The sequence below is a fragment of the Mustela erminea genome, chromosome 16, assembly GCF_009829155.1.
Source record: "Mustela erminea isolate mMusErm1 chromosome 16, mMusErm1.Pri, whole genome shotgun sequence".
In the NCBI taxonomy this organism is placed as follows: Eukaryota; Metazoa; Chordata; class Mammalia; order Carnivora; family Mustelidae; genus Mustela; species Mustela erminea.
The window spans coordinates 50,978,172-51,003,445 of NC_045629.1; the positions used below are offsets into that span (position 1 = coordinate 50,978,172).

Genomic DNA, 25,274 nt, shown 5'->3' on the forward strand with positions numbered 1-25,274 from the left:
GGGAAGAAGTCAGATGGAATTCTGATGGAGATTGTGTTGAATCTGTAGGTCAGTTTGGGGAGTATTGGCATCCTAACAGTTTTAAGTCTTTGACCCAATAAAATGTTATGCCATTTATTTTAAAGACAAGAGTGATACTCTTGTATTGAGACAGGAGTGATACTCTTGTCTTTAAAATTCACTTATAGTAAAAGAGTTTTTCTAAACTACAGTTTTAGTCACTCCTGATACCTACTTGATCTTTATTTCAACTGAAGATGGAAATAGGATCCTTGATCACTTTTTGCATTTTGATTGATTGGCCTTTGTCTGCAATCCCTTTGACTCTTGGGATATGGAGCATTTAAATACTTAGGGGTTGAGTAAATAAGTACAATTTTGTAAGATACGGAATTTTGGAGAGTCTTAGAAATGTATATTTGACTGGCGCTCTAAGGGAACTTATTCTTGAGTCTGCTTGGAAGGGTTTCCTATGTTTGCTCTTAGGCTTTTCTCATAGAACCACCATAATGCCAGGTCTCTGGGTAATAGAGGCTGATGTTGCAAAGAGACCTTTGAACATAGCAGTGTGTAGTAAGTAAGTAGACCTAAAGATGTACTGATGGTCTTTAATATCAGAGGCAAAAAAGCTAGTTAGGAGACAGGTATACAGTGGATTAAGCAGGAGATATTATAATATATTATATATTATTATAAAAGCCTTAAATAAGACAAGGGACTTGGCAAGAAGAATGAGTGAAAGGATGAATGAAAAAGTAACTTTGCAGTTAGTGAGTCCATGCATTCATTTTAGGGCAAATGTGAAAATAATTGATGGTATGAACATTCTTGGTTTCTTGATGAGACATTTTTAGTTGAGAAAAGTTTGGGGAACCCTTTGTAGTTGTCATCTCTGAGCTGATGAGCTTCCCTACATTCCCATCCCCTCATCACACTGAGGAAGGGAGGTCCCTGAGAACGTCATTATTTGGATCCTTATTAATCACCTCAGTGGTGCTGTAGGTCTTTAAGTCACCATTGCAGTGTCCTGAATAGAGTGTAAGGTTTGCTCACATGTTTTAGGGAAGGAATCTGGAAAGTTTTTAGGTTAAATGTAGTTCATTTGGTTGTGGAATTAAAAGATACCTATGCAGTTTGTCCGCTTTTCTTTTCTGCACTGTTATGCAATCTTGTCTTTGTCAGTTTTTCTGAAACGTATGAGGAATTTAAAAATCCTGTAGTTGTTAGACCTTGGTAAAATTGACAGATGGTAGCTAAATGACTTAAATGTTCCAGTTTTTAAAGTCTGAACAGTGTGATACGTGGAGTAAATTACAGTTTTTACTTATCAAGTAATCTAATCATCAGAGCAGTTTTCAAGGTGACCATGTGTACTTTGACATAGATACTCTTGTAGAGATGCACAGGGAAATTGGGACGTTCTGAATTACACACTCAGTTTATAAATTTGACACAAGACAGTTCTACACTCTGAACTATTTCTGTGGTAAACATATGACCATTTTTGCATGTTCATAGCAAATGGTTCTGTTTAAAAGATGCTTGTGAAATTACATGGGAATAATGGCTTGTCTCCTCTAGCGGGATAAATGAATTTTGGAGACACAGCCAAGTGGATGTACAAATCCCAAGTTAAATGTGTTGAAGATATAGCAGCTTACATAATTTTTTCTGTAGTTGTACTTGATTAGATTTGAGTTCATTTAGCATAAGATTTTTTCTGGCCCTTATTGGTTCATGTAACAGGAGTTTCTTTTTCTTTTCTCTTTTTTCCCCCTAAAGATTTATTTATTTATTTGAGAGGGAGTGAGGGCGCATGTGTGCTAGTTAGGGGAGGGGCAGAGGGAGAGACTCTCAAGCAGACTCCCCATTGAGCACGGAGACAGACACGGGACTCTTCCCCAGGACCCATGAGACCATGACATCAACCGAAACCAAGAGTTGGATGCTCAACTGACTGAGCCACAAGGGCGCCCTTTCCCTTGCAGGAGTTTAATTTGTCTACCCTCCCTGCCATTGAACTTGTGGTCCTCAGATTAAAGCCCTGTTTTGACCATGTGACACTTTTTTCTAAAGTCTGACATCAGAGGCTAGCTATCTGCAGTCCGGCTCCAGGCTTCCTTGCCAGCCTAACTTCCCTTCTCAGCACAGCACTCGGGGCAGTTCTGGATCCCTTGTCATCCTCTGAATGCCTTTTCTTTTCTTCTCCTCCTGATCTTGACTCAGAGGATGCCCTTCAGCAAAAATATACTTTCTTCCCATCTGATCACCTTTTCAAAACCATTCCTGTCCTTCATTGCCCTGCTCATGAGTCATTATGCTTTTCTGGATGACAGTAGTTGGAAGTGGTCCCTTTTTCCTTTATGCTTCTCTCTCTATAATCTGGTATTCTCAGCTGGCACTTAACCATAGATTGCTTTGTATTTAGTCATTTGTGTCTTTTGGTTATCTCTCCATTTTGATTTAAGCAGTATGAAACTAGTGGGGGGTTGTGTGTGTGTGTTTGTGTGTTTTTTTTGTTTGTTTGTTTGTTTTTTGTCTTGTTTACTTTTGTATCCCAACCAGGGCTAGAGGCAGACATGGAACTGGAGAAAGAACACCAAAGTCCAGACAGCATGTTTCTACTCCCAGCTCTGCCATTAGTTGGTTTTGTGACTTTGTGACTTTTTGTGATTAAGTCATTCGTTTTCTTTATATCTTGGCATCTTTACTTATATAAAATGAAGGGATGGACAAGGTGATATCTAGGTGCCTCAGTAGTAGGGCATTAACATTGTTCCTTGCACATAGTAGATGCTCAATAAATATTTAATGAATAAATAATACAGCAGCTCATCATTACTGTTGCTTGTATTCTGTTGCCTGTCAGATCTCTTTTGTCCTAAGTGAAAATACGTTAAGTGGTGAATGCTAGCTCCCAGCCACTGTCCTTTGTTGTTGGTCCTTGCACTCAGATTCATTGACCCATTTTTGTCATATAATGTATTTTTCTCACTAGTTTGTTATTACTTTCTTTCTAGACTTAATAAACATACTGCATGTAGTCTCTTTAAAATTCTACAGTTACTCAGTTGATCTTTGTCCCTTTTATCCTTAAAACCTTTTAATAGAAGTTATGACTCATTTGTTCTGTATTATACAGATAGGTATAATGGGAACATACATAGTCAGATTCATGTGTATATGAGGTATGTTCATTGTATAGCATGGAATTTAGGTCTTTTTCCTGAAAATGGTTGTTGATTTTTTTTTTCTTTCCCTTCCTAAGGGTGGTTAAAAAAGTGGCTCAGTACATGGCTGATGTACTAGAGGATAGTAAAGATAAAGTTCAAGAGAATCTGTTGGCCAATGGAGGTAAGCTAATATTTCAGGATTTGATACTGACTTACATGAGGTGAATGAATGACTTAGCTACAAAAACAGGGAATAGTTGTTGAGGGTCTCTTTGACTCTGCATTTTTTATTTTTTTCATTTGAATGTGGAAGGGTTTGTGTTTTGAAGATTGTTGAAGTATAGACTCCTAGAAACAATTATTACCTGGTTTTAAAAGCTTTAATTTCATTTGGAGTAAGTTGGCAAAGAAAGAACATACTTTTGTCAAATTCTGCTTATTGAGGAGACAGTTTGCAGTCGTTTCTTATCTTTGTGTCTCTTTCTCCTACATGTGAGACATATCATGGGTATACGCATTTTCTGTTTTTTAAGCTATCAGATTAGAAGGAGCATTAATACGCACATACACGTGTGTATATGGAATTTTGAGTAAGAAGAGATTCAGTCAGATTATAAGGTAAAAATGTTGATTAATCCATGTTAGTTAATACGGTTCCACGTTTTTGAAATCAGGACTCTCCAGCAATGATGACATCTTTACTGATTTTCTCAAAGCAAATTTTAGCATTAGAAAGTTACTGCTGTGTTGGAAACTATAAACAGTCTGTTGCTTCTCAGTAATTAATTTATTTCCTTATTTCAGTTGACTTGGTTACTTACATAACAAGGTTTCAGTGGGACATGGCTAAGTATCCAATCAAGCAGTCCCTGAAAAATATTTCTGAAATAATTGCCAAGGTAAGATTAAAAAATGACACGGGTAGGACGCATTGATTTATAATGGCTTTATTTATTTTGTAAGTATTTAGCTGGGAAATACTCTTTAGGCTTTGACAAAGCAGCTAAATGAGACATGATTGATGCAAATGGGAGCTACCCTTAGTACAACTTTACCAAAAAAGAAAGATGTTAAAATATAACATTTTTGCTATGTACATTATCCAAGTTGTGGTGTTTACTTACTCAAGTGGTTAACTTAAATATTGTATTCAACGGTGTTTAAGTAAGAAAGTAAACTTTAAAATTCAATGTTTATTATTTATAATTTAATTATTGTTTATAATTTAAGGGTAATTGAGATTGTGTAGAATAGGAAATTGGAATCGAAGATTTAGTAGTCACTCAGGTAGATGACAATGATTACTTTAGCATGGTTATGTATAGTCTGAATTAGACATTAAACTTTATGGGTTCTCTGACACCTTTTGACATTCACTATATCAGTCCTCTACCCGCCCCCCCAAAATGCATGTATTTGCATACACATGATTTTATGTACAGTTTCAGGACGTGCACAGATCTGTAAAGCTCATCCATGAACTCACCAAGTTAAGAGTTCCTTTTATATTGTAGTCCTTGAACTTGAGAGAAAATGTAAAAGTCTTACCTGAAGCTATAAACAGGGCAAATAGTGCCCTTTTAATTGTCAACATTGTTATAATCTGGGTGAAAACTGTGGTTTAAATCACTTGGACAGATTTTTTTTTCTGGCTCCCAATGACTACTTGAACAGTATGCTCTATAGTTAAATATATAAATGAGTAGGTTATTAAGGATTTTAAAATGAGTAGGTTATTAAGGATTTTAAAACTGAAGTCATCATTTTAATTTAATGAAAATGAATAGTTAGATTATATAATACGGTGCTCTTAGTATGACTGAGCCTTATTTTCTTTTGATCCTTATCAAGGATCTAATCATCATTATCTGATAGAAGTATATAGAGGAAAGAGGCTCACACAGGTGAATTGACTTACCCCAGTGCCACACAGCTAATAATAGTAGAGCTGAGTTGAAACTAGTTCTTCAAATGTTAAATCTGCGATTTGTACTTTCTTCCTAAATTGTTAGTAGCTTTAGAAGTGGCCTCTTTTTGAACAATCAGCTTCTGTAACATTTATAAATATATTTGTCCACAATTGTAATTTAATTGCAAAAATAGTTTGTGTAAGAATACTGGTGTTGTAAACAACAAAACTGTGTGGTTTATTACTTTTGGGAAATTCATCCTTCAGCCTTGTGAAGTTAAGCCTTTTAATAATTTGTGTGTACCCAGTGGCCTAGATTTCATTTGCATGTTTTAAGAGGTAATGTCATAATAGTAATTAAAATATATGTGGACTAAAACTTTATCTTTGGTAGAAGAAATTCATATGGAAATTATCAGGGTTATTAAAAATGAAGTAGGTTCTTTTTAAATGAAAAAAATTTTCTAAAAATGAAGTAGGTTATATTTTAAAATGACCTTTTAAAGTTGTGCTTTTAAAATAATAATTCTTACATCAGCAACCAGTGATGGTGTTTTTTAAAGTAAATATTGAGGTACGGCTACTTTATTTGTGTTAGTATAGGCAGATTTAGGAAAATTTTGCCTATTTTTCTTTTTCATTTTTAAAGGGAGTGACTCAAATTGACAATGACCTGAAATCTAGAGCATCTGCATATAATAACTTGAAAGGAAATCTTCAGAATTTGGAACGGAAGAATGCGTAAGTATATCAAGTATATGTTAATATTAAGAATTAGGGAAGCACTCTAGCATGCACTGAATGAGCTATTGTTGGGGTTTAGTGAATTCCAGTTTATGCTGTTTCTGTAATCAGAATGGTGTTTGTTTACTTCTGGAGAAAAGTTTATTAACTCAGGCTAGTCAAAACAGATGCAAGGCTGATTTATTGTACTTATTTAGTTTATCCCTTTCTGCATTTGAGTTTTTACTGAAAAACTGTCTGAAATTGTTTTAAATTAAATCATAGTTTAATTGCATAACAATTACCTGCTGCTTAAAAGAATTCTACTGAAGAATCCTATTACAGTGTAATTTATGTGCTTTTCTGTTTTGCAGATTCAGCTTTTTTACATGTTAGGTTTTTAAAAACTAGAACATGTTTTCATGATCTCATTTTACTATGACTACTGCAAATGTAGCTTTAAGCATTTAACTATTCAAGTTACATGTTCATATTCCAGAGGGAAAATTGGTTGGATACCATCAGTGGTACAAACAGGGCAAGTCATTTTCATTATGAAACGTACTGGGAGACCAAATGAAGACTGATTTGAAAGAGTTGATTATTGGGTTAACTAACCAAAATTGCCTAGTATCAGATGATACCCAGGGAGAGGGAGGAAAATCAGAGGTTGTCCTTAGATGATATAATTTTGTAAGTATCATGAAATAGACTTTAATTGACATATAATGAATAACACTTGCCCAGTCGAGGTATTATATATGTAATCAAGAGAAGAACTGAGTTATAATAATTAAAGAAAATACAAAGGGAGATACTAGAGGCAGATTTTGATAAATGTTGACATTTCTTTAATAGTGGGGGTGGGAAATAGTTAAATTTTGACTTCTTACAAAGTAAAGACATTAATAAGATTAATCCATTTCACAAGATGTATATATAGTATATATATGTGAATGTAAATAGCCTGCTCTTTCTTTACTTGTGTTATGGAGGCATTATCAGCCTGATTATTTTTTTCTTATTCCTCAGAGGAAGTTTGCTAACTAGAAGTTTAGCGGAAATTGTGAAGAAGGATGACTTTGTTCTTGATTCAGAGTATCTCGTCACGTTACTGGTTGTAGTTCCCAAGTATGTCCTTTAATTACAAAAGCTTTTTTACTTGTTAAAATATAAGAAAAATGTTAGTATCTGATACTGGAATTTGAATTGTCCGCTAGAACCCAGTGGTAAAGGGACTGTTACATTGTCCTTCATTCTGTGAACCAACATGTATTCCTAGGGCACACGCAGTAGAATTGAGTTCATAATCTGGTAATGGAGACATCAGTTACAAATTGCGATTCTAATCCAAGTTAGCAGGTTAGTAGAGTGGGCTTACTTAAAAATTAAATAATGCTAAATTATTGAATTTAAAAAAAATACAGATTTTAGATTTTTCAAAGTAGGAAGCTCTTTGTATTTGTTTTTCTGAAAAATCTTCATGATTGGTCAGGATGAATTAAACCCTTTAAGAAACAAAGGATGCATTAGGCCAGGGGTTAGAAAATTTATTTTTAAAAGGGCCATATAGTCAGTATTTTACATTTTGCAAGCCCAAGGGTCTCTTAACAGCTGTTCAACTCTGCCATGTCAACTCTCTGGTTGTAGCTGAAAGCAGCCGTGCACAGTACCTACAGAATGGATGTGGCTGTGTTTCCAGAATACTGTCTTTATGAAAACAGGGCATGGTTTGCTAGGTTAGAGAACCCTTTGAAATCTTCAGATTAGTTGGTTGTAGCTGAAAGCAGCCATACACAGTACCTACAGAATGGATGTGGCTGTGTTTCCAGAAAACTGTCTTTATGAAAACAGGCATAGGCTCTGGGCATGGTTTGCTAGGTTAGAGAACCCTTTGAAATCTTCAGATTAGGTCTTCTGTGTTAGTGTTTGATCATAGTTAATCTTGGTAAAATGAAACCTTGGGACACTCGTAGGAAGGATTAGAACTCTGTGCACACTGCACGTGTGTGTATGAGAAAGAAACACTGTTAATGGTTTCATTTCTGACTTGGACTAAAGTCTTGCTGTCAGGAAATCTTTGGAGGATCTGAACTGAGGTGAGAGATTTGGGGATTCTTCATAGTGTCCTTGCACAAATTCATCCTTTGCTTTGCTCTGCATTTTTTGTCTGGTTAGGAAACTGGGACTATTGGGAAAAAGCACCTGCATTCAATTTACCATGTCTGCAATATTATCTGACATCAGCTTTTCTCCTTTTACTGCAGAATACTAGAGCACTGATTATAATAAACTTCTGTATATCTGTGTCTTTATACTGTGTAGGAAAATAACGTTGCTTGGATGAAAGATTCGCTGCAATCTTTATTGAAAGTTTGTGTTTAAGATCAGAAATTTTTAGTTTTCTGTACATTGTAATTGAAACATAGGACCTAGGATACCTTACATGTTGAATTATTCACTCTGTGACCTACAAATACTGAAGTTCATTAAATTGCAAACATAACTGTCTTTTTGCACACACCCAAAACCATTGGTCTCTATGGAGGGTTGTTGCACAATGTTGTGTACAGCATGGTTTGCTGTTACTTAATTTACTCAATCCTTCCTGGTACGCTGTGCTTTTAGTAAATACAGTTTGATGCAGCGAGTGAATAGACATGATAGAGATTTCAATATGGCCTTTAAATTAGTTTATTTTTAATAAGGTAATGCATATTAACTCTGAAGTTTGAAAGTCATTTAAAATCTGTACTTTGCTTACTTCCTTTCCAAACTTAGTTCTAGGATGTGCCTCTTTTGCAATAGTTACTGGATGTAAGAGTGGTGAACTGTAGTTCCTGCTTCACCACTCACTGTGTTTGAAATTCATTCTCAGTATAAAACTCAAAAAAATTTTTTTTTTGTTTTTGGTTACATAGATTTGAGGTATACTTAGTTGAATTTCCGGTTTGTCCCATATTTTTTTCTCTTTCTGGATGTGGCAGGGATTTTTTCTTCTTTTCCGCTACTTACTGTATCTTTTCTGCAGGTTAAACCACAATGACTGGATTAAGCAGTACGAAACACTAGCTGAAATGGTAGTTCCAAGGTCTAGCAAGTAAGTAGTAGTCTTTGTAAAACCCGTTTCTTTCCTAGAATTCCTTTTTATAATTGGGATGTTGGGTTAGGAAATAGCTTTATCTTTTCTTTGTAAATTGTGGTTTCAGGATCATCTTTTTCACCTTATAAAGTTAACTTTAGTTATCACAGTTACAGACCTCTGGAAGGGACCTTGTACAGTCTGATCTGTACTGTCATAAGTTTATAGATGGAGAAGTTTGAGGCCACAGCAGTGAAGGGGTTTGCCCAGAGTCACACATCTCATTAATGGCAGGGCTAGAATTAGAACCCAGGTCACTGTTTCTGCCATGCTGTGCCACCTTCTGAAAATTCTTTGTTCAATATTTATTGTATATCTACTCCGTGTCTATAATTCTTCATTTCTCTTGCAAAGGAAGTATATCAAAATGGCTGTTAGAGTATCATGTTGATCTCACTTTCCAGTGAGTGTGGATTCTACCTAATCTTATTTTGCATTAAGAAAAATTTGTACTAAGTGTTTAAATTTATGGCTTGATATACATTGTCTAATTTGATATTTACAATTCTGTGAAGAGTTGGGTCAGTTATTCTTGTGGATAAAGAAGTAAAAATACAGAAGAATTCAATAGTTGCCCAAGGCATTTGACTGCATTGGCTGTGCCAATGTCCAATGACAAATTAGGACTAAAAGTCAGGTTTCTTAATGTTGGGTCTTATACTGTGAGATGTTCTTTGAGAAAGTATTAAATACAGTGTATATGCAGCCCCCCAGGGTTCTTCTGTATGGCTGTGCCTCAAGAGGTGGCAACATGTGGGGAGAAAAAGGTATAGCAGATAGTAAAGAGGTGGTATTAGTAAGGTTAGGCCCATGCAATATTTTCTTTTCCAGTTTCATTGTGTCATATGGGAGGTAGCTTAGTATAATGGAAAGAGTGCTGGATCCAGGGATTTGAGTTCTGTTGCTGGTTCTGCTACCAACTTGCTGTGTGACTTGGGGTAAGTCTTTTACCTTCTCTGGGCCTCATTTTTCTTTGTCTGTAAGATGCACATAGCACCTTCCCAGTACACATGATGAGACTATTTTAAGGCTTGATAAGTTATACAAAATATAAGGTAATATGAATGTTGTAGTTTCACAAATGTTGATTTTTGTTTGAGAACTAAACCACAAACCTCTGCCCATCACGATTTCCACCCCCCCAGTTTGGGGGATACCTTCAGTTCACACCAGCTGAAGACTAAGGGAAAGCCTTAATCTTCATATTAGTTTCCCACTGAAGCTGTTTATCTTGACAGATGACAACTTCTTAATACCTTTGTACTCTGTAGAACATTAAAGCCATAGAGGTCGACTTTATATCTGAGAGGCAGGGAGGGAGGAGACCCAAGGACCCGGTGTTTACAGAATGTCCTCACAGGTTGTATCTATGCCAGACCCAAAGTCCAGGGGAGTGGTGTGTAGATAAGTTTCAGATTTACTCTGAAAGAAGGGCTTTAAATATATTACTTCAGAGATTTGCATCTCTTGAATATTACTCTAGTAGCTTAAAGGAAAGAAATCCCAACCAGTAAGAGTTCAGTATAGACAGCACCCGTCTTTTAAATGACGGGTAAGTGCTCCCTGACCACTGGTCTGTGAGAACCTCTGTTTTGCTTGCGTCTCTATTCAGAAGACACTTGGAACCACTGACCTGGAAGTTCAGCTGTTTAAATTTAGTCCACAAGAACAGCAGCAGCTCCCCTAGCCCTGTGACAGGCTGGGGTGGGTTAATTTGGAATTTTGTCCACTGTTCAGGAAGCATCTCTAAGACTTGATGCTGGATTTTTAACTTATATAATAACTAACAATTTTGAGTTGCTTCTATATGCTAGTAATTATTTAAAGTGCTTCATTTTTAAGTCACTTGTAAGTAGTAGTACTTTCACTTGTTGCTTTTTGGCACTTGAGTCCTTACTCTTGGGAGCAGTGAAGATGAAAGTGAAATTGCGAGGTAGAAGAATGAATTGAAAAATACGGTCTTCAAATCTGAAGGAGATAATTTCACTTAAAAAATGCTTAGAATCCAGCTATTTGTAAAGTATTCTACTTAAGTCTTAAAATCACTGGACACTTTTGAACTCCCAGCATTGTTGTATGGCGAAGCGCGGGGCTGTGTGTCAGTGCTGTGCACAGGTATGGCCAAGGAAGTGGAGGCTGGGCTGCTGTTCTGCTTCTTGTTGGAAGAACTGTTCAGAGACAGGTGTTTTTCACTTGTACTCAGGATTGCCACTTTCCTTTTTGTGTTTTTCCTTGTGAAGGTAGTCTGACCAGGTCCGATGACTAGTTAACTTTGGCCTTTTCTGTGTTATTGGAAACAGTACCACAGATGCATTGGTGCCCCCCAGAGGTTTCTGGTGAGGGAGCTAGAGGAACCCAGCTACAAAAACCTAGGAAAACCTGTACTTGCCAGTGCAGAGAAAAGTTTTCCCTGTGTTTCAGAGCAGGGATTGCAAAGATAACTTTTTTTTTTTTTTAAGACTTTATTTATTTGACAGAGAGAGATCACAAGTGGACAGAGAGGCAGGCAGAGAGAGAGGAGGAAGCAGGCTCCCCGCGGAGCAGAGAGCCTGATGTGGGACTCGATCCCAGGACCCTGAGATCATGACCTGACTGAAGGCAGAGGCTTAACCCACTGAGCCACCCAGGTGCCCCCAAAGATAACTTTTATGAAGAAAGGCAGGAGAGATGCCTTGGCAGTGACATAGATTAATTAAGGCACAGAGAAGATGGCAGTTCTGAGTTTTAGGACCAAGCTAAGAAGTCCGAAGCAGCAGGTAGAGCGCTGAGCTCCAGAAGCAAGGCTACCCACATGGGTGACTGAAAATGCCGTGAAATGTCTGGAAGACATGGCCGTTTCCTCAAGGCCTGGTTACCAGCCTGCGTGAGGTTGGTGCTCCTACTGTGAAACAGCAGAACTAAAGGAAGCAGTGCGTTTGGGTCATTTATTTGAACTAGTAGGACTGGTGCAGCCTCGGTTAAGCTAAACTAAGCTCCCTTCCAGGCACAGTCCAAGATGAAAAGATGGCACTCTCTTAACTCTTTCCTCTCCTTCTGGCTTTGATTTTGTTTCTGTGCCTTGATTTCATAATGTCACTTAAGGTCATGCTGGTTTTGGCTTGACTTGAAATGCCTCCAGCTTCTGGCTTCTCGTCTCCCCGATCCCTGCAGCTCACAAATCATCACCTCCCCTTGAGTTTTTTGTTGTCATCGTTTATTTATTTGTAATTTTTTAAAAAAGATTTGATTGATTTATTTGTCAGAGAGAGCACACAAGCAGGGGAAACAGCAGGCAGAGGGAGAAGCAGGTTTCCCGTTGAGCAAGGAGCCTGACATGTGGGACTCAGTCCCAGGACCCAGGGATCATGACCTGAGACCTCTTTCCATCTTTTCTACTGTCCCAGAACCTGCTCTTTGACCTTGTCCACATCTCTAGTCCCTATCCCTTTGCTCTGACATTGTTGATTTCCTCCAGCCATGCTTCCTCTCCCGCTGAGCCTGGACTCTGTAGTGATCACTTTAGCTATTGTTGTCTTGCCTGCACCATCATCTCTGCCCCTGTGACCTCCTGCACATTCCCTCCCTGAATTAATCTGTAATGCAGCCTGCGGGCTTTTACGCGTGAATTGCCTGAGTGAGCTCGAGAGAATCTGGTAGCCCTGAGTATTGGCAAGTCTAGACGTGGACTTTTCTGTCTTAGTGGGACAGCCTGTTCTTCTGTCAGCGCCTTTTCAGCCACACCCAGGGCTCTGACCGCTGCCTGCATTTTGGGACTCTGAAGTCTCCATTCGTAGCCTGGCTGACCCCATAGTTTCACTCTCACACCTGGGTTCCTCCTGGGCACTATACATATCTGCGCCATGAATAGGCGCGTAACTATGAATAGGACATTATCTCCCTGAATCTCAGCCTCAGTCGCCCCCCTTCTTATAGTGTGTGGCAGCAGCATGTGCCTAGTTACCAAACCAGACCATGGTAGTCAGTCATTTTGGACTCGTACCTCTCCCTCCCGACCTGCCCTCCCACGACCCAGTCTAACAGCCGTGTTATTTCTACCTCCAGTCGCATTTGGTTGACTCATACAAAATTGCTGTTTTGTGGGTCAAAAATGGTCAGATACCAACAACCTCTTACGGTTCAACTGACTTTAACTCCCCCCACCCGCCCCCAGCTGCAGCCGCTGCTTCTCCATCTCTGGTCTGGACTGTTGGAATTGCCGTAGGCTCGTCCCCTCTGTCCGCTCTTCTCTTCCCTCTCGGCAGTCTCCTGCCTTGGTGCCGTTCTCACTTTTGCGGTGTACCAGCCTATTACTGGCACACAGGCGTGCACACACACCCCTCCCTGTACTCTGTTCAGCTGTGGCTGTTTCTGGCAGAGCCCCAAATGCGCCGTGTTCTTCCACACCCGTGTGCCTTTGCGTGGGGGGCTCTCCGGGCATGTTTTCTCCTTTGCCTTTCACGCTTCCGGTTGGCATCACTGCGTTTGTGAAACTCTTTGATCTCCCCTGAGATGGTATCAGTTACCTTTTTGCCCTAATATGTCACATATATCTTCTGTTGTAACATTTGCAATTCTGTATTGTATTACTTATTTCTGTTTCCTGGATTAGACCCATGCTTTGAGGTCCGTGAACCAAGTTGTCTTAGTTTTATTCCCAATACGTAACAAGAGCCGGTCACATTTATGGAGGCTCAGTACATGTTAAATGATTGAAAGTCCGTTATACCAAGGACTCATGGTTTGTTTTTTAATGTTTGAAGGAATATCTTTTCTGGGGGTAGAAAGAAAAGCAATGGTTTCATTTCTTTTTTCTTTTTTTCCCCCCCCTTTTTTTTTTTTTTTAAAGATTTTATTTATTTATTTGACAGGCAGAGATTACAAGTAGGCAGAGAGGCAGGCAGAGAGAGAGAGGAGGAAGCGGGCTCCACGCTGAGCAGAAAGCCCGATGCGGGGCTCAATCTCAGGACTCTGGGACCATGACCTGAGCCGAAGGCAGAGGCTTTAACCCACTGAGCCACCCAGGCGCCCCCATTTATTTTTTCTTAATAAGGTAGCATGGCAGGATTTAGTCCTAAGACTGAATTTTTAATCTTGGCTTCTTCCACCATAAGGATTTTGAATAAGCCAAACAACTTTGCTGTGACCCAGGTCTCTACATGATAGACGTGCTGCTCATTGTCACAGAGCTGTGGCAGACATCAGGTGCTTTTCAAATGGTCTTTTTTTTTTTTTTTTTTTAAAGATTTTATTTATTTATTTGACAGACAGAGATCACAAGTAGGCAGAGAGGCAGGCAGAGAGAGAGAGAGAGAGAGAGGGAAGCAGGCTTCCTGCGGAGCAGGGAGCCCGATGCGGGGCTCGATCCCAGGACCCTGAGATCATGACCCGAGCCGAAAGCAGCAGCCCAAACCACTGAGCCACCCAGGCGCCCCTCAAATGGTCTTTAAAACGGCAAAGTATGGTGTGAATTTAGAAGATAACTATGGTAGTGGAGGAATATTGTTAGGGGTCTGCACTCACCTGTCAGATTGGATTTGGATTTTTTGGATCACAGTGTGCATTTTACGGAGGTAAGCCTGGGAGACCTGAAGATCATGAAAAATTCGTTACTGAGTTTTGTCCGCTTTGTAGCTGCCTTGCCTTGGATTTGATAGGCACCGGGAGCAAGAACTAAGGGTAACAGTTTTGAGAGAGCACCTTTTATTTATTTATTTATTTATTTATTTATTTATTTATTAAATTTTATTATTTTTTTTTTCTTTAGGATTTTATTTGAGAGTGAGTGAGTGAGAAAGAGCACTAGCAGGGGAGGTAGCAGGGGAGGCAGCAGGCAGAGGCAGGGAGAGAAGCAGACTCCCTACTGAGCAGGGAGCCTGACGCCTGACTTGATTCCAGGATCCCAGGGTCATGACATGAGTTGAAGGCAGACGCTTAACTAACTGAGCCACCCAGGCACCCTAATTCTTATGTTTTTAAAATAATTTATTTTTAAATGCTCTCCACACCTAATGTACGGCTTGAACTCACAAGATCCAGGGTCATACACTCTAGCTTTGCTGACAGAGCCAGCCAGAGAGGACACCTTTCTTTCTTTTTTTTAAGAGAGGGAGTGGGGAAGTGGCAGAGGAAGAGAGAGAAGCGACCCAGAGACCCCTAAGCAGGCTCCACTCGCAGCTCAGAACCCAGTAGGGGGCTTGTTCTTGGCAATCCTGAGATTGTGACCTGAGCCCAAATCAGGAGTTGGACGCTTAACTGACTGAGCCACACAGGTGCCCCAAGAGGGCACCTCTTTGAAAAGGAAGTTTTAATGTCCCAGATCCAGAGTAGCTGAGTTTCTCTCTGTCAGCGATGCCAGTGATCAGTCCTCCCAGAGGCATGTGCCGGTCCTGCTGCTGGAGAGGTAGACCAAGAGCCAGGTTGCCTCCGTTCTTACAGCCGTTCTGCCATTAAGTATTGTCACTGCCTCCTGAATTTACCTGAATTGACTGCTAACCAGGCAGTTCTTAGACTTCTTGGAAAAACTAAACTTGCTTTTTTTTTTTTTCTTCTCCCTCATATTTAGTAAAGTATCTTTGAATTCCACAAGCACTCAGGTTTGTAAAATATTATTTTTGGGGATTTCAGAAGTGCCACATTGTAAATAAAAACTAAACAAACAAAAAAACCTAATTTTTGGAAAGTAGAAGGGAAAAGAGACCCCTCCATACAAAATTAAGTGATACTCCTGCCCCAACCTCATCACTGTTGAACAATTCATTGTATGGCTTTGTAGACCCCGCCTGTGGGATTCTCTACATGAGTAGCTGTAGGTAACTTGAGAGCCAAGCGGGAGTCCTGGTATGCACGAACAGTATGGTTTGCCTTTCCAAACAGCTTTTCCCCATAGGAATTTATATGACAGTTAAAATTTCCCTACAGTTATGTCTGGGAAAGTATTTCCAGTGATGTCCGTGAGACATCACTGGATAGAAGTTCTCACCTCGCTGGGATTCTTCTAGAGCCTAGGAGGAAGCCCTGAGATGCAGAAAAGTGTTTTGTCAAAGGATATTTAGACCATTGCCTTTGTCTGTTTTTGAGTTAGGATGTTGGGGACAGCAGGGAAGGAAGGATCCGAGGTAGGAGGTATTGGCAGTGTAGAGAGGGTGAGCCAGGCCTTCGTGAGCCAGGCCTTCATGGGCTGGGCAGGGCTGGGCTGGAGAGAGGTGGAGAGAATTTGGTTTCCAGAAGAGAAGAACGTACTTACTAGCAAGGAAGCAGGGAGCCTCTGGAATAAAGTAGTTACTGATTTTGCCACATCTGGCCTGGCACTGATAGATGGGAAAGCATGGTTTTTAGAGTTTGGACATTTTACTTGATTAGATGTTGGAGTTCATTGGGTTAGGAAGAGGCAGATGGCATAGGGCTGTTAAGGCATTGTAAAGTTACATATCATAAACATGGAGTGCCCAGAGTGTCCAAGGCAGTACAGGTAGTTAGCCTGGAGGTGGTTTGGGAAGGGCTGCCACACCCTACTGTTCCTCCTCCTCCTGTTTGTGAATTCTGCCCTCGGTGTGAAAGAGAGCAATCAATATAAAGCTTTAAATGGACTTTTTTGGGTTTTTTTCCCCATAGTGTTCTCTCCGAGGACCAAGACAGTTATCTCTGTAATGTCACCTTGTTCAGGAAGGCAGTTGATGACTTCAGACACAAAGCCAGGGAGAACAAGTAAGATTATTATTTTTTGTTTTTTAATTTGTTGGATCTCCTATATACAGTGTGGACAATTTTGTTTCTCCCCCACTCCAAATTCAGATTCATCGTTCGTGACTTCCAGTATAATGAAGAGGAGATGAAAGCAGATAAAGAAGAAATGAACAGGCTTTCTACCGACAAGAAAAAGCAGTTTGTATGTGTTCTTTTTTTTTTTTTTTTTTAAGAATTTATTTATTTATTTGACAGAGATCACAGGCAGGCAGAGAGGCAGGCAGAGAGAGAGAGAGAGGAGGAAAGCAGGCTTCCCGCTGAGCAGAGAGGCTGATGCGGGGCTCGACCCCAGGGTCCCCTGGGCTCATGACCTGAGCTGAAGGCAGAGGCTTTAACCTACTGAGCCACCCAGGTGTTCCATATGTGTTCTTAATATTTAGTATTATCAGTGTTAAGCAGAAGAAAAGACAGTATTGCTATTTCCTTTTTATTTAAAAGAGAAAACTGATTTTACTTTAAGACATTTGATTTTAGTTACTTTTCTGTTAACCAAAATGAATTTTCTCTAAGCAAACTTAGATCTTGAAAATCCATGCCTTAAAGTTAATTACTCCATCCAAATCTGTATCAGGAATTAATTTTAAATGCAATGTAGTGAGGTATTATTTTAACTAAGTAGTAGTTCTTTCAGGAAGAATTTTCATTTCCTTGTGGCAAATTTTTTAATGCTGCAATATGATACTGAAGCAATTTCTTTTTAAAGCACTGGAGAGTTTGTATGTTTGAGGCAGAATTGGGAAGGGAGGCGGAGAAGCGACAAGGGAAGGTGGTGTCAGCTCTCTTGTCGTCTTTGAGTGCTGGATTACTGGGGAGACCAGAAGCTTGCATGAAAGGGGTGATAAGTGAAAATTTCTTTCTCTTGTAAGGCAAGAGAAAATAAAAACAAATCCCATTTAAAATTATTCCTAAGTACTTATAAACCATAGCATCTCCATTGGAGAAAACTAACCCTAACCAAGTAATGCCCAGTAGAACCAACTTTTTAAGAAGGTCCGGAGCCTTTTTAAAGAACAGATACTTGAACCAAAGATTTTCACATTATCTTGTCCTTTTTCCTTAAATTAATTGGTTGGTACGTCAAATGAACCTAACGATGTTCACTAAATAATTCAGCCGAACTGATCACGTATGTCTTTTATGTACTGAAGGGCAGTATTAAGTTATTTTAAAATCTGTTTAAAGGAGTGTTTTTATTTAGTACTGGAAACTATACCAAATATTTTAAGTTCAAAGAGAAGTTATCCTACATAATGGAATCATTAAAAATTCAGAATGTGAAGAGGTTTAAGGGATCTAGATCAACAGGCCTGGTACTGTATGAAAAAATTAAGACCTAGAGGTATGTATTATAAATAACTTAATATGTAACTATTTATCCTGTTCCTGAGGAGTTGTTTATAAGTTGAATTCTATTTTAAATGTCTGGCATGTATTGCACTAAGTTTTTTATATTTTGGTTTTCAAGTCTAGGACATACCTATATTGTATATCAGTTTAAACTGCTTTCATTAAAATTTATGCCTTTTTCTGTGTAGTGAAATAGATTCCATGAATTTTGGTGTCTACTAAGGTTATAGTGTAGTGGCTAACCTTTTAATCTTATTTAAGATGAAGTGTTTGAAACATTTTTAAAGTGAATTATTATGTGATTTAATTCTCCTCTAAATTCTTACTGGAAAGTCACTCCTTTAAAAATATTTGATTTATTTATTTCTAATTGCCATTTTCAAGACCAAATTTGTGGTGATTTTCTTTTTCCTTTTTATAGGGACCACTTGTACGGTGGCTGAAAGTAAATTTCAGTGAGGCGTTTATTGCGTGGATTCATGTGAAAGCATTGAGGGTTTTTGTTGAGTCTGTTTTAAGGTAAAGAAAATTGATCAAGAAACTTGGAAATGAAGGGTTTATGGATCCCTTTACATTAGACCTCTTTGTTACAACAGTCGTAATAGGAAATTGATGCAGAGAAACCAAAAGGACGACCATGAGAGAGAGATTGTCAGTATCCTACCTTCATATTAGTCTTGTCCTTGATGCCAGGTTTGGAAAAAGGGATCCATACTGCTGTACTCCCTGGTTCGTTGCCGGTGTAAAGTTAAAAGTAGATTATAATGTGTTTAGCTAATATTTGTTTAAAAGAAGATCTTTCACATACTTTACATGTAGTTTGGTACATGGTAAACTGATGGTTTATTTGAAATCACTGTTTCATATTAACCTAGAATAGTTTATCATTTTGAGATACTTAAAAATCTCAATCATCTTATGATCCTCTATATATTTTGCTCATATTAAAAGTAGTTCAAAATAGTTATCTGTAGCTGTATTTGCCATTTGTACATTTCATTGACTTTTCAAGATGTAATTGTATTGTTTCCTTATCATGAAAGTGTCTCCTAAGTGTACATATTATTGCTGAGGGTATTCATAGATTAAAAATTGACGAGTAATTAAAAGTAAATTCTAATAGGCAGTGGGCTCTCATTTTAAGGTAAGATTTCTAGTGGACAGTGAGGACCAGAGAAGATCAGAGTTTCTCTGTATATTAGTTGAACTTGTCCTTAAAATGAGGTACCCTCTCTCTATTAACTGATTAAAGAAGACTATGAGAATATTTGCTTTGAAAAGAAAATCTCTTTATATGTTTACTTGTGTTACATACTGAACATTTGCTTCCTGAAAAGGTATGGCTTGCCAGTGAACTTCCAAGCAATGCTCCTTCAGCCCAATAAGAAAACAGTGAAGAAACTAAGAGAAGTATTACACGAACTGTACAAACATCTAGACAGCAGCGCGGCAGCCATTATTGATGTAAGCACTTATTTAGGTGCCTTGGAGGAGCAGGAACTGGAATGAATTTCAGAAAAAAATTATTGGAAGGAGATAAATGGAAAAGGGATAGTAAATATTGTTTATTAAATCTATTTTTTTTTATTACTTTGAGGTCCTCAGTTAATTTGTTAGATAAACACAGCAGGTAATTGACATTGTTTACCATGTTTTATACTACTTAGAGCAGTGCTTTTGCTTCTACGCCAGTCATTGTCTTGCTATAGATCAGATGTTTATAGCTGCAGAAGTAAAGAAGCAAGCAGCAATACTATCCTACTTGTTTACCAAAGTTAATAAATTTCAGAGAAGAAGATAATAAGTAGTTAATTCAGTTGTATTTGGGACAAGTAGCAAAGTCAGTATAGGAGTATTTTAAAGGGAGCTACCATTTTTCTAAACCGGTATGTTTCTGTCTTATTTCAGACAGTGGGTGTAAGCAAAGTGTGTTTTCAGACAGTATAAGCAAACTCTTGCTGATGTTTAAAACTGTAGTGGGTTTTTATTTCAAATAATCTTGAATTGTTTCCTTTTTAGGATGGTAGTACCTTACATTTACATTAACTAGAACCCATGACACACCAGTTTTTCTTGATAGAAGTAAATGCAGGAAATTACTTTCTACATTTTCATGTAATTGTCAAGAAAATACATGAGGTTCAACTATCTGATATGTAATTTCCTACCAGTATATATATATATATATATATATATATATATATTTTTTTTTTTTTTTTTAAATCCAGGTCAGTTTTTAATTTTACCTTATTTATTTATTTGTTTGTTTGTTTGTTTGTTTATTTATGTATGTCAGAGAGAGTGAACACAGGCAGACAGAGTGGCAGGCAGAGGCAGAGGGAGAAGCAGGCTTCCCGCTGAGCAAGGAGCCCGATGTGGGACTCGATCCCAGGATGCTGGGATCATGACCCAAGCCAAAGGCAGCCGCTTAAGCAACTGAGCCACCCAGGCATCCCCTTACCAGTATATTATTTTTTCGTTTAAGATTTTATTTATTTGAGAGAGGGCGAGAGAGCATGAGTGGAGGGGAGAAGCAGAGGAAAGGGAGAAGCAGACTTCCCACTGATCATGGAGCCAACTTGGGGCTCGATCCCAGGACCCTGAGATCACAACCCAAGCCAAAGGCAGACACCCAAGTCGACCAAGTCACCCAGGCACCCCTCCCACCCAATATATTCTTAAAACATTCATAATTAGTAAGTGATATCATTAAAATCGTACTTGGTTTTCTTCTATTCAGCATTTTAAGAAGCCACATGCCCCGTAAACTGAAGACCCCAAGCCTGAGATTTAAAAAGTAATTTTATACATTATGCATAAAAAAGGATCATAGGGTCATGGTTAAACACATACAGGGTTTGGAGTCTGTGAGGGCTTACCCACTGTGTTTCCTCATTGGCAAAATAGGAGTAATAATGCCCAAGTCGGATTAAATTAGCATAAACATCTACACCTAGTGCCAGCGTAGGTGTTCAGTCAGAAGGTAAATGGTAATACTTAATTTTTTCTTCCCTTTGATTTCTGTCAGTACTCATTTGGATAACTTTCCTGTTTTTCTGTAGGCTCCTATGGATATTCCAGGCTTAAACCTGAGTCAACAGGAATACTACCCCTATGTGTACTACAAGATTGATTGCAACTTGCTGGAATTCAAGTAAAAATGAGCTCCTTCCCAGACAATCCTGTCCTTGTGTTGGTGTAATCTAACAGAACTAGGCTGCAGTATGACAGTACTTTTAACTCCCTATTGTCCTTTGCTTGCTTCTGACCAATTTTCCTAGTGAGTTCTTCATAGTGGTCCATCTCTCAATATTTTCTTCTTAAATGTCTTATTTCTTTTTATTGATCAGGTCTGTAAATGTGTACTAAAAAAAAAAAATCAGAGTTTATTTATAAACAGAATAGTTTATTTAAAGAGAAGGTCTTTCTTCATTGATATTGTGGTATGCATTAATTCCATTTGTTACTGTTGTGCACAAAAGCCTTGTTTACAAGGGAATGGTAAACGTTTGTACCATTTTGTTCACTGTATTTAGTAGACATAACTGTTCAGTAGTTACTGAATCATGATGTAACGAAATGTGATGATATTCAGGTATGTGCTTTCTGAATGTTTCAAATTCCAATCTGTGAGCACTGTTGACACCCACAGGAGAGAATAAAATTACCTGTGCAAAGGTGTATTGTGGTGTGTGTAACTTCGCAAAATAACGGTCCGGGTTGAGAGGTTATAAAAGAAAGCAGAGCACACGTACTGGGCCACTTCCAGACTTCTCCGTACCGGGGACTGACTGTTTGTGTCTGCCTCGCGTAGGATGTCAGTGTGCCAGTTCTGGGTCACAGCACAAATGTAAAGATTATTTTTCAATACATGATGGATATTTATGTCTGGACACTAGATTTTGAGTTCCCTTGAATAATTAGGAAGTAGGGCCGACTTCGAATAAAGTGTAGTGAAACCTTGCGGCTTCAGTCATTTGTTTTGTGTAAGTCCTGATTTTACATGTTTCCTTCCTAGGATTTTTTAACCAGACAAGCCTTCGTTTGGACCTGTGTATCATTTATGACATCGTCTGAAAGGAGGCATTGTTTGCTGTAAAGATCTCTGAACTGGACGACTGAAGGAGCTTTTCCAGGAGGTTCTGTGACCATGCTCCCTTTCCGTGCACTCCCAGGCCTGCGGATGGGAGAAGGGAGTTAGTGTTTTAAGGGCATTTCTGAACTATTCTATTCCTTCTAGAAATTAGTCTCCCAAATCCTTTTTACTTCCAAATTTATGTTGTTATTTCAAAAGAAATTAACTTCAAACATACTCAGACTTCTAGAAGGTAAAAACTGAGAGATGATCCTGCCTGCCTGCGCCCCACCCTCCGATTTCTTCTCAAGGGAGTTGATGTATTCTTCCAGGCCTTTTTCTATGTATATATCACACACGTGCAAACCTAGATTATTTTTAAATAAATGTAGGATCAGACTGCATATATTCTGTCACTTGCTGTTTTGCTTGCTAGTATGTCCAGAATCGCTAGATGGCAGTCTGTCTAGAGCTTCCTCTTCCACCCCTCACTGGCTGCATGGTTTTCCATCGTGTATTTCCGCCATAAGATAGCTGACTGGCTGGATATTCGTGTTATTTTTTGTTTTTGCTCTTGACAAACACTGCTGCAGTAGATCTCCTTCTTCAGGTATCTGTAGTATGGAAATGTGTTAGTATTTCTGTAAGAGGGACCCTGGAAGCAGGCTTCATAGGCCGTAGGGTATGCATATTTAAAGTTTTGACACATACTGCCAAGTTCCCTGTCAGAATTCTAAATTTAAGACATTTTGAGGATGCAGATTTTATTTTCAATTTTCCTTTGGATAAGAGGTAGCTGAAAATTTTTGGTTTTGGTGTCAGAAAATTGTAGTTTTCTGTCTTTTTTTGCAAGTATATTTTGTGTCTTTGTCTCTGGATAGTGGGCATAATCTGGGCTGGAGGCTATGTTTTTGGCATTGAAGAGCAAGCTGGTGGGCTGCGTGGTGACTTCTGGGTTTTACCTGGATGGTAACATTGTTCCAGTGCGGGTAGGTAAGGTCACTTCAAGTTTAAAATCCCAGTGTGTGTCAGGACTTTCACTGTAGTATCTCAGGGATGCAGAGTGGCTGAGATGTAGCCGTCCAGCTCTTGTGGAGCCCTGTGATCTCCATGCCCCAGCCCTCCTTCATAAAACGGGGGTAACCAGAGTGCCCGCCCAACAGGGCTGCTGTGCTAAGCGAAAGAGTTCCCACTTGCACGTGTAGTGCTTTGAAATGGTGCCCGGTGAGTGCTTGAAGCGTGTACTCAGAATCCTAGATGAGTGCCTCCAGCTTCTTTTCACCATCAAGATTCATGACATTGTGGAGTTTGAAGGTTAGAAGGAAGTGATGTGTGTATAGAGTAGACTTTGTGGATGTAGCATAATGTTAAAGCAGTTTGAGTATCTCTGAGCTTCAGTACATGTTGGATTTTTTATATAAATTGTTAATGGGAGCTACTGTTCCTGGAAGGGGACTCTTCCAACTTTACTTGCTTTGTTCAGAGTCTACTGGTTCTCCTCTAGGATGGGGCTCAGGTCAGTTTGAGATTCATTAGACATTTATTGGGCATCTGTTCGAGACCATTCTGCCAGTGTTCTCAGTACCTATTGCCTCATCCCTTCCCCATGTTTGTATTGGGGGGACTGGTGGTCCCCACTCTACTAGTGGAGGCTTAGGGGCAAAGGACTTTAGTGAGTTTCTTTTCTTAGCTCTCACAGATTTTCGGTTAGAGTAAGTGTTCAAACCCATGGTTTCTGACTGCTGTACTCTTTTGGTGTCCTGTATGGCTCACTCATACAGGACTCTATGGTGTCCTGTATGAGTGAGCCACACACTTTTCCTTCAGCTTAATCCAAGAAAGACCGTGATGTAGAAAAAGAAAAGTTACTAGATGTGGTTCATGAGATATTAAATTGTGCTGGTATTTGGAGGGAACGTAGGAGCGCAGACGTTCTTGTCGGTGATGGGTGATGATGTGCCTGCCGCCTGCTACTTTCAGGAGCCCAAGTTCCTCAACCTGGAGCGTTTTCCTGCCTCCTGAAGTTGCTCTTGGACAGACACTCTGTGGTCTGGGAGGAAGACTCCCATGTAGCTTTTCTTTTCTTTCTTTCTTTTCTTTCCTAAATTCATTTATTTGACAGATCACAAGTAGGCAGAGAGACAGGCAGAGAGAGTGGAGGAAGCAGGCTCCCCGCTGAGCAGAGAGCCCAATTCAGGGCTTGATCCCAGGACTCTGGGATCATGACCTAAGCCAAAGGCAGAGGCTTAACCCACTGAGCCACCCAGGCACCCCCCATGTAGCTTTGCAAACGAGCATATATCACGTAATACCTTTCGAGTAATACTTTGTGCATCACAGATACTCTGCAAACATGAACTTTTCTTTGCTCTCACTTCAAATTTAAATAGTCCAAATGTTAGAAATAAAATATAAGTTGATCTAGATGTTTGTATTTTTATTTTTATTCTCAGCTGCTTCTGCCTTTCTTTCCCATCACTCCCTCCTCTCCCCGCCTCTCTCTCCCCTCCTCTGCCCTCTCCTCTGAGCTCGCCTCTCTTCTTGCCTCTTCCCTCTCTCGTTCCTCTTTCCCGTCCTCCTTCCTTTCTTTCTTTCCTTTTTTTTTTTTCTTAGAGTAACAGGGTGCCTGGGTGGAGCAGTCAGTTGAGTCTCTGACTCTTGGTTTCCTTGGTTATGATCGTTGAGGTCGTGAGATCAAGCCCTGTACTGGGCTCCATCTCAGCGTGAAGTCTGCTTAAGACATTCTTCCCCTCCTTCTGCCCCCTCCTGCCACCCACCCCTGTTCTTTCTCTTTCTCTCTAACATAATCTTTTAAAAAATCAGAGTGTCAAATGCACTTGGTTAAAGACCACATATACAAATATAGAATAGCTAATAATGAGAACCTTGCTATTGTCTAGGAAAAAAAGTGGTTCTTTTTTCTGTTAACAGCAGTGAAAGATGGTTTATCCTAGGTCTGTAACTGTATTATGTTCTAAAGGAAGTGCATTGAAAACTTCCCTAATTTAGTTGTCTGTAATCTAAAGTTTACCCATTTCAGTAATGTAAACTTATTTAGGGTCTTTATTTTTATAACCTGGATAGCTTTAGATTAATATATGAATGTAATTCTGGTGGGGTTTTTTTGCCCACCAAGACTTTTATTTACCAGCACATTCACCTTTAGACTAGTTTTGGATCTGG

At 39.1% G+C, this 25,274-nt stretch overlaps 1 protein-coding gene across 2 annotated transcripts in view; it reads left to right on the top strand.

The window, feature by feature from the left end:
* The window catches only part of ATP6V1C1 (ATPase H+ transporting V1 subunit C1), a 42,426-nt gene extending 18,206 nt beyond the window's left edge, over positions 1–24,220 (top strand). The window contains exons 4-14 of one of the 2 annotated variants that reach the window (XM_032316174.1): positions 3,269–3,354; positions 3,978–4,072; positions 5,732–5,823; positions 6,838–6,936; positions 8,837–8,905; positions 16,538–16,630; positions 16,718–16,811; positions 18,438–18,535; positions 19,354–19,480; positions 21,079–21,170; positions 22,035–24,220. In XM_032316174.1, the coding sequence (XP_032172065.1) occupies positions 3,269–3,354; positions 3,978–4,072; positions 5,732–5,823; positions 6,838–6,936; positions 8,837–8,905; positions 16,538–16,630; positions 16,718–16,811; positions 18,438–18,535; positions 19,354–19,480; positions 21,079–21,170; positions 22,035–22,044 (955 nt within the window). In that variant the 3' untranslated portion in view covers positions 22,045–24,220. Of the gene's footprint in view, positions 1–3,268; positions 3,355–3,977; positions 4,073–5,731; positions 5,824–6,837; positions 6,937–8,836; positions 8,906–16,537; positions 16,631–16,717; positions 16,812–18,437; positions 18,536–19,353; positions 19,481–21,078; positions 21,980–22,034 lie in introns of those variants that run through there. The other variant, XM_032316176.1, reaches the window with a different exon arrangement.
* Positions 24,221–25,274: the final 1,054 nt, after the last annotated feature.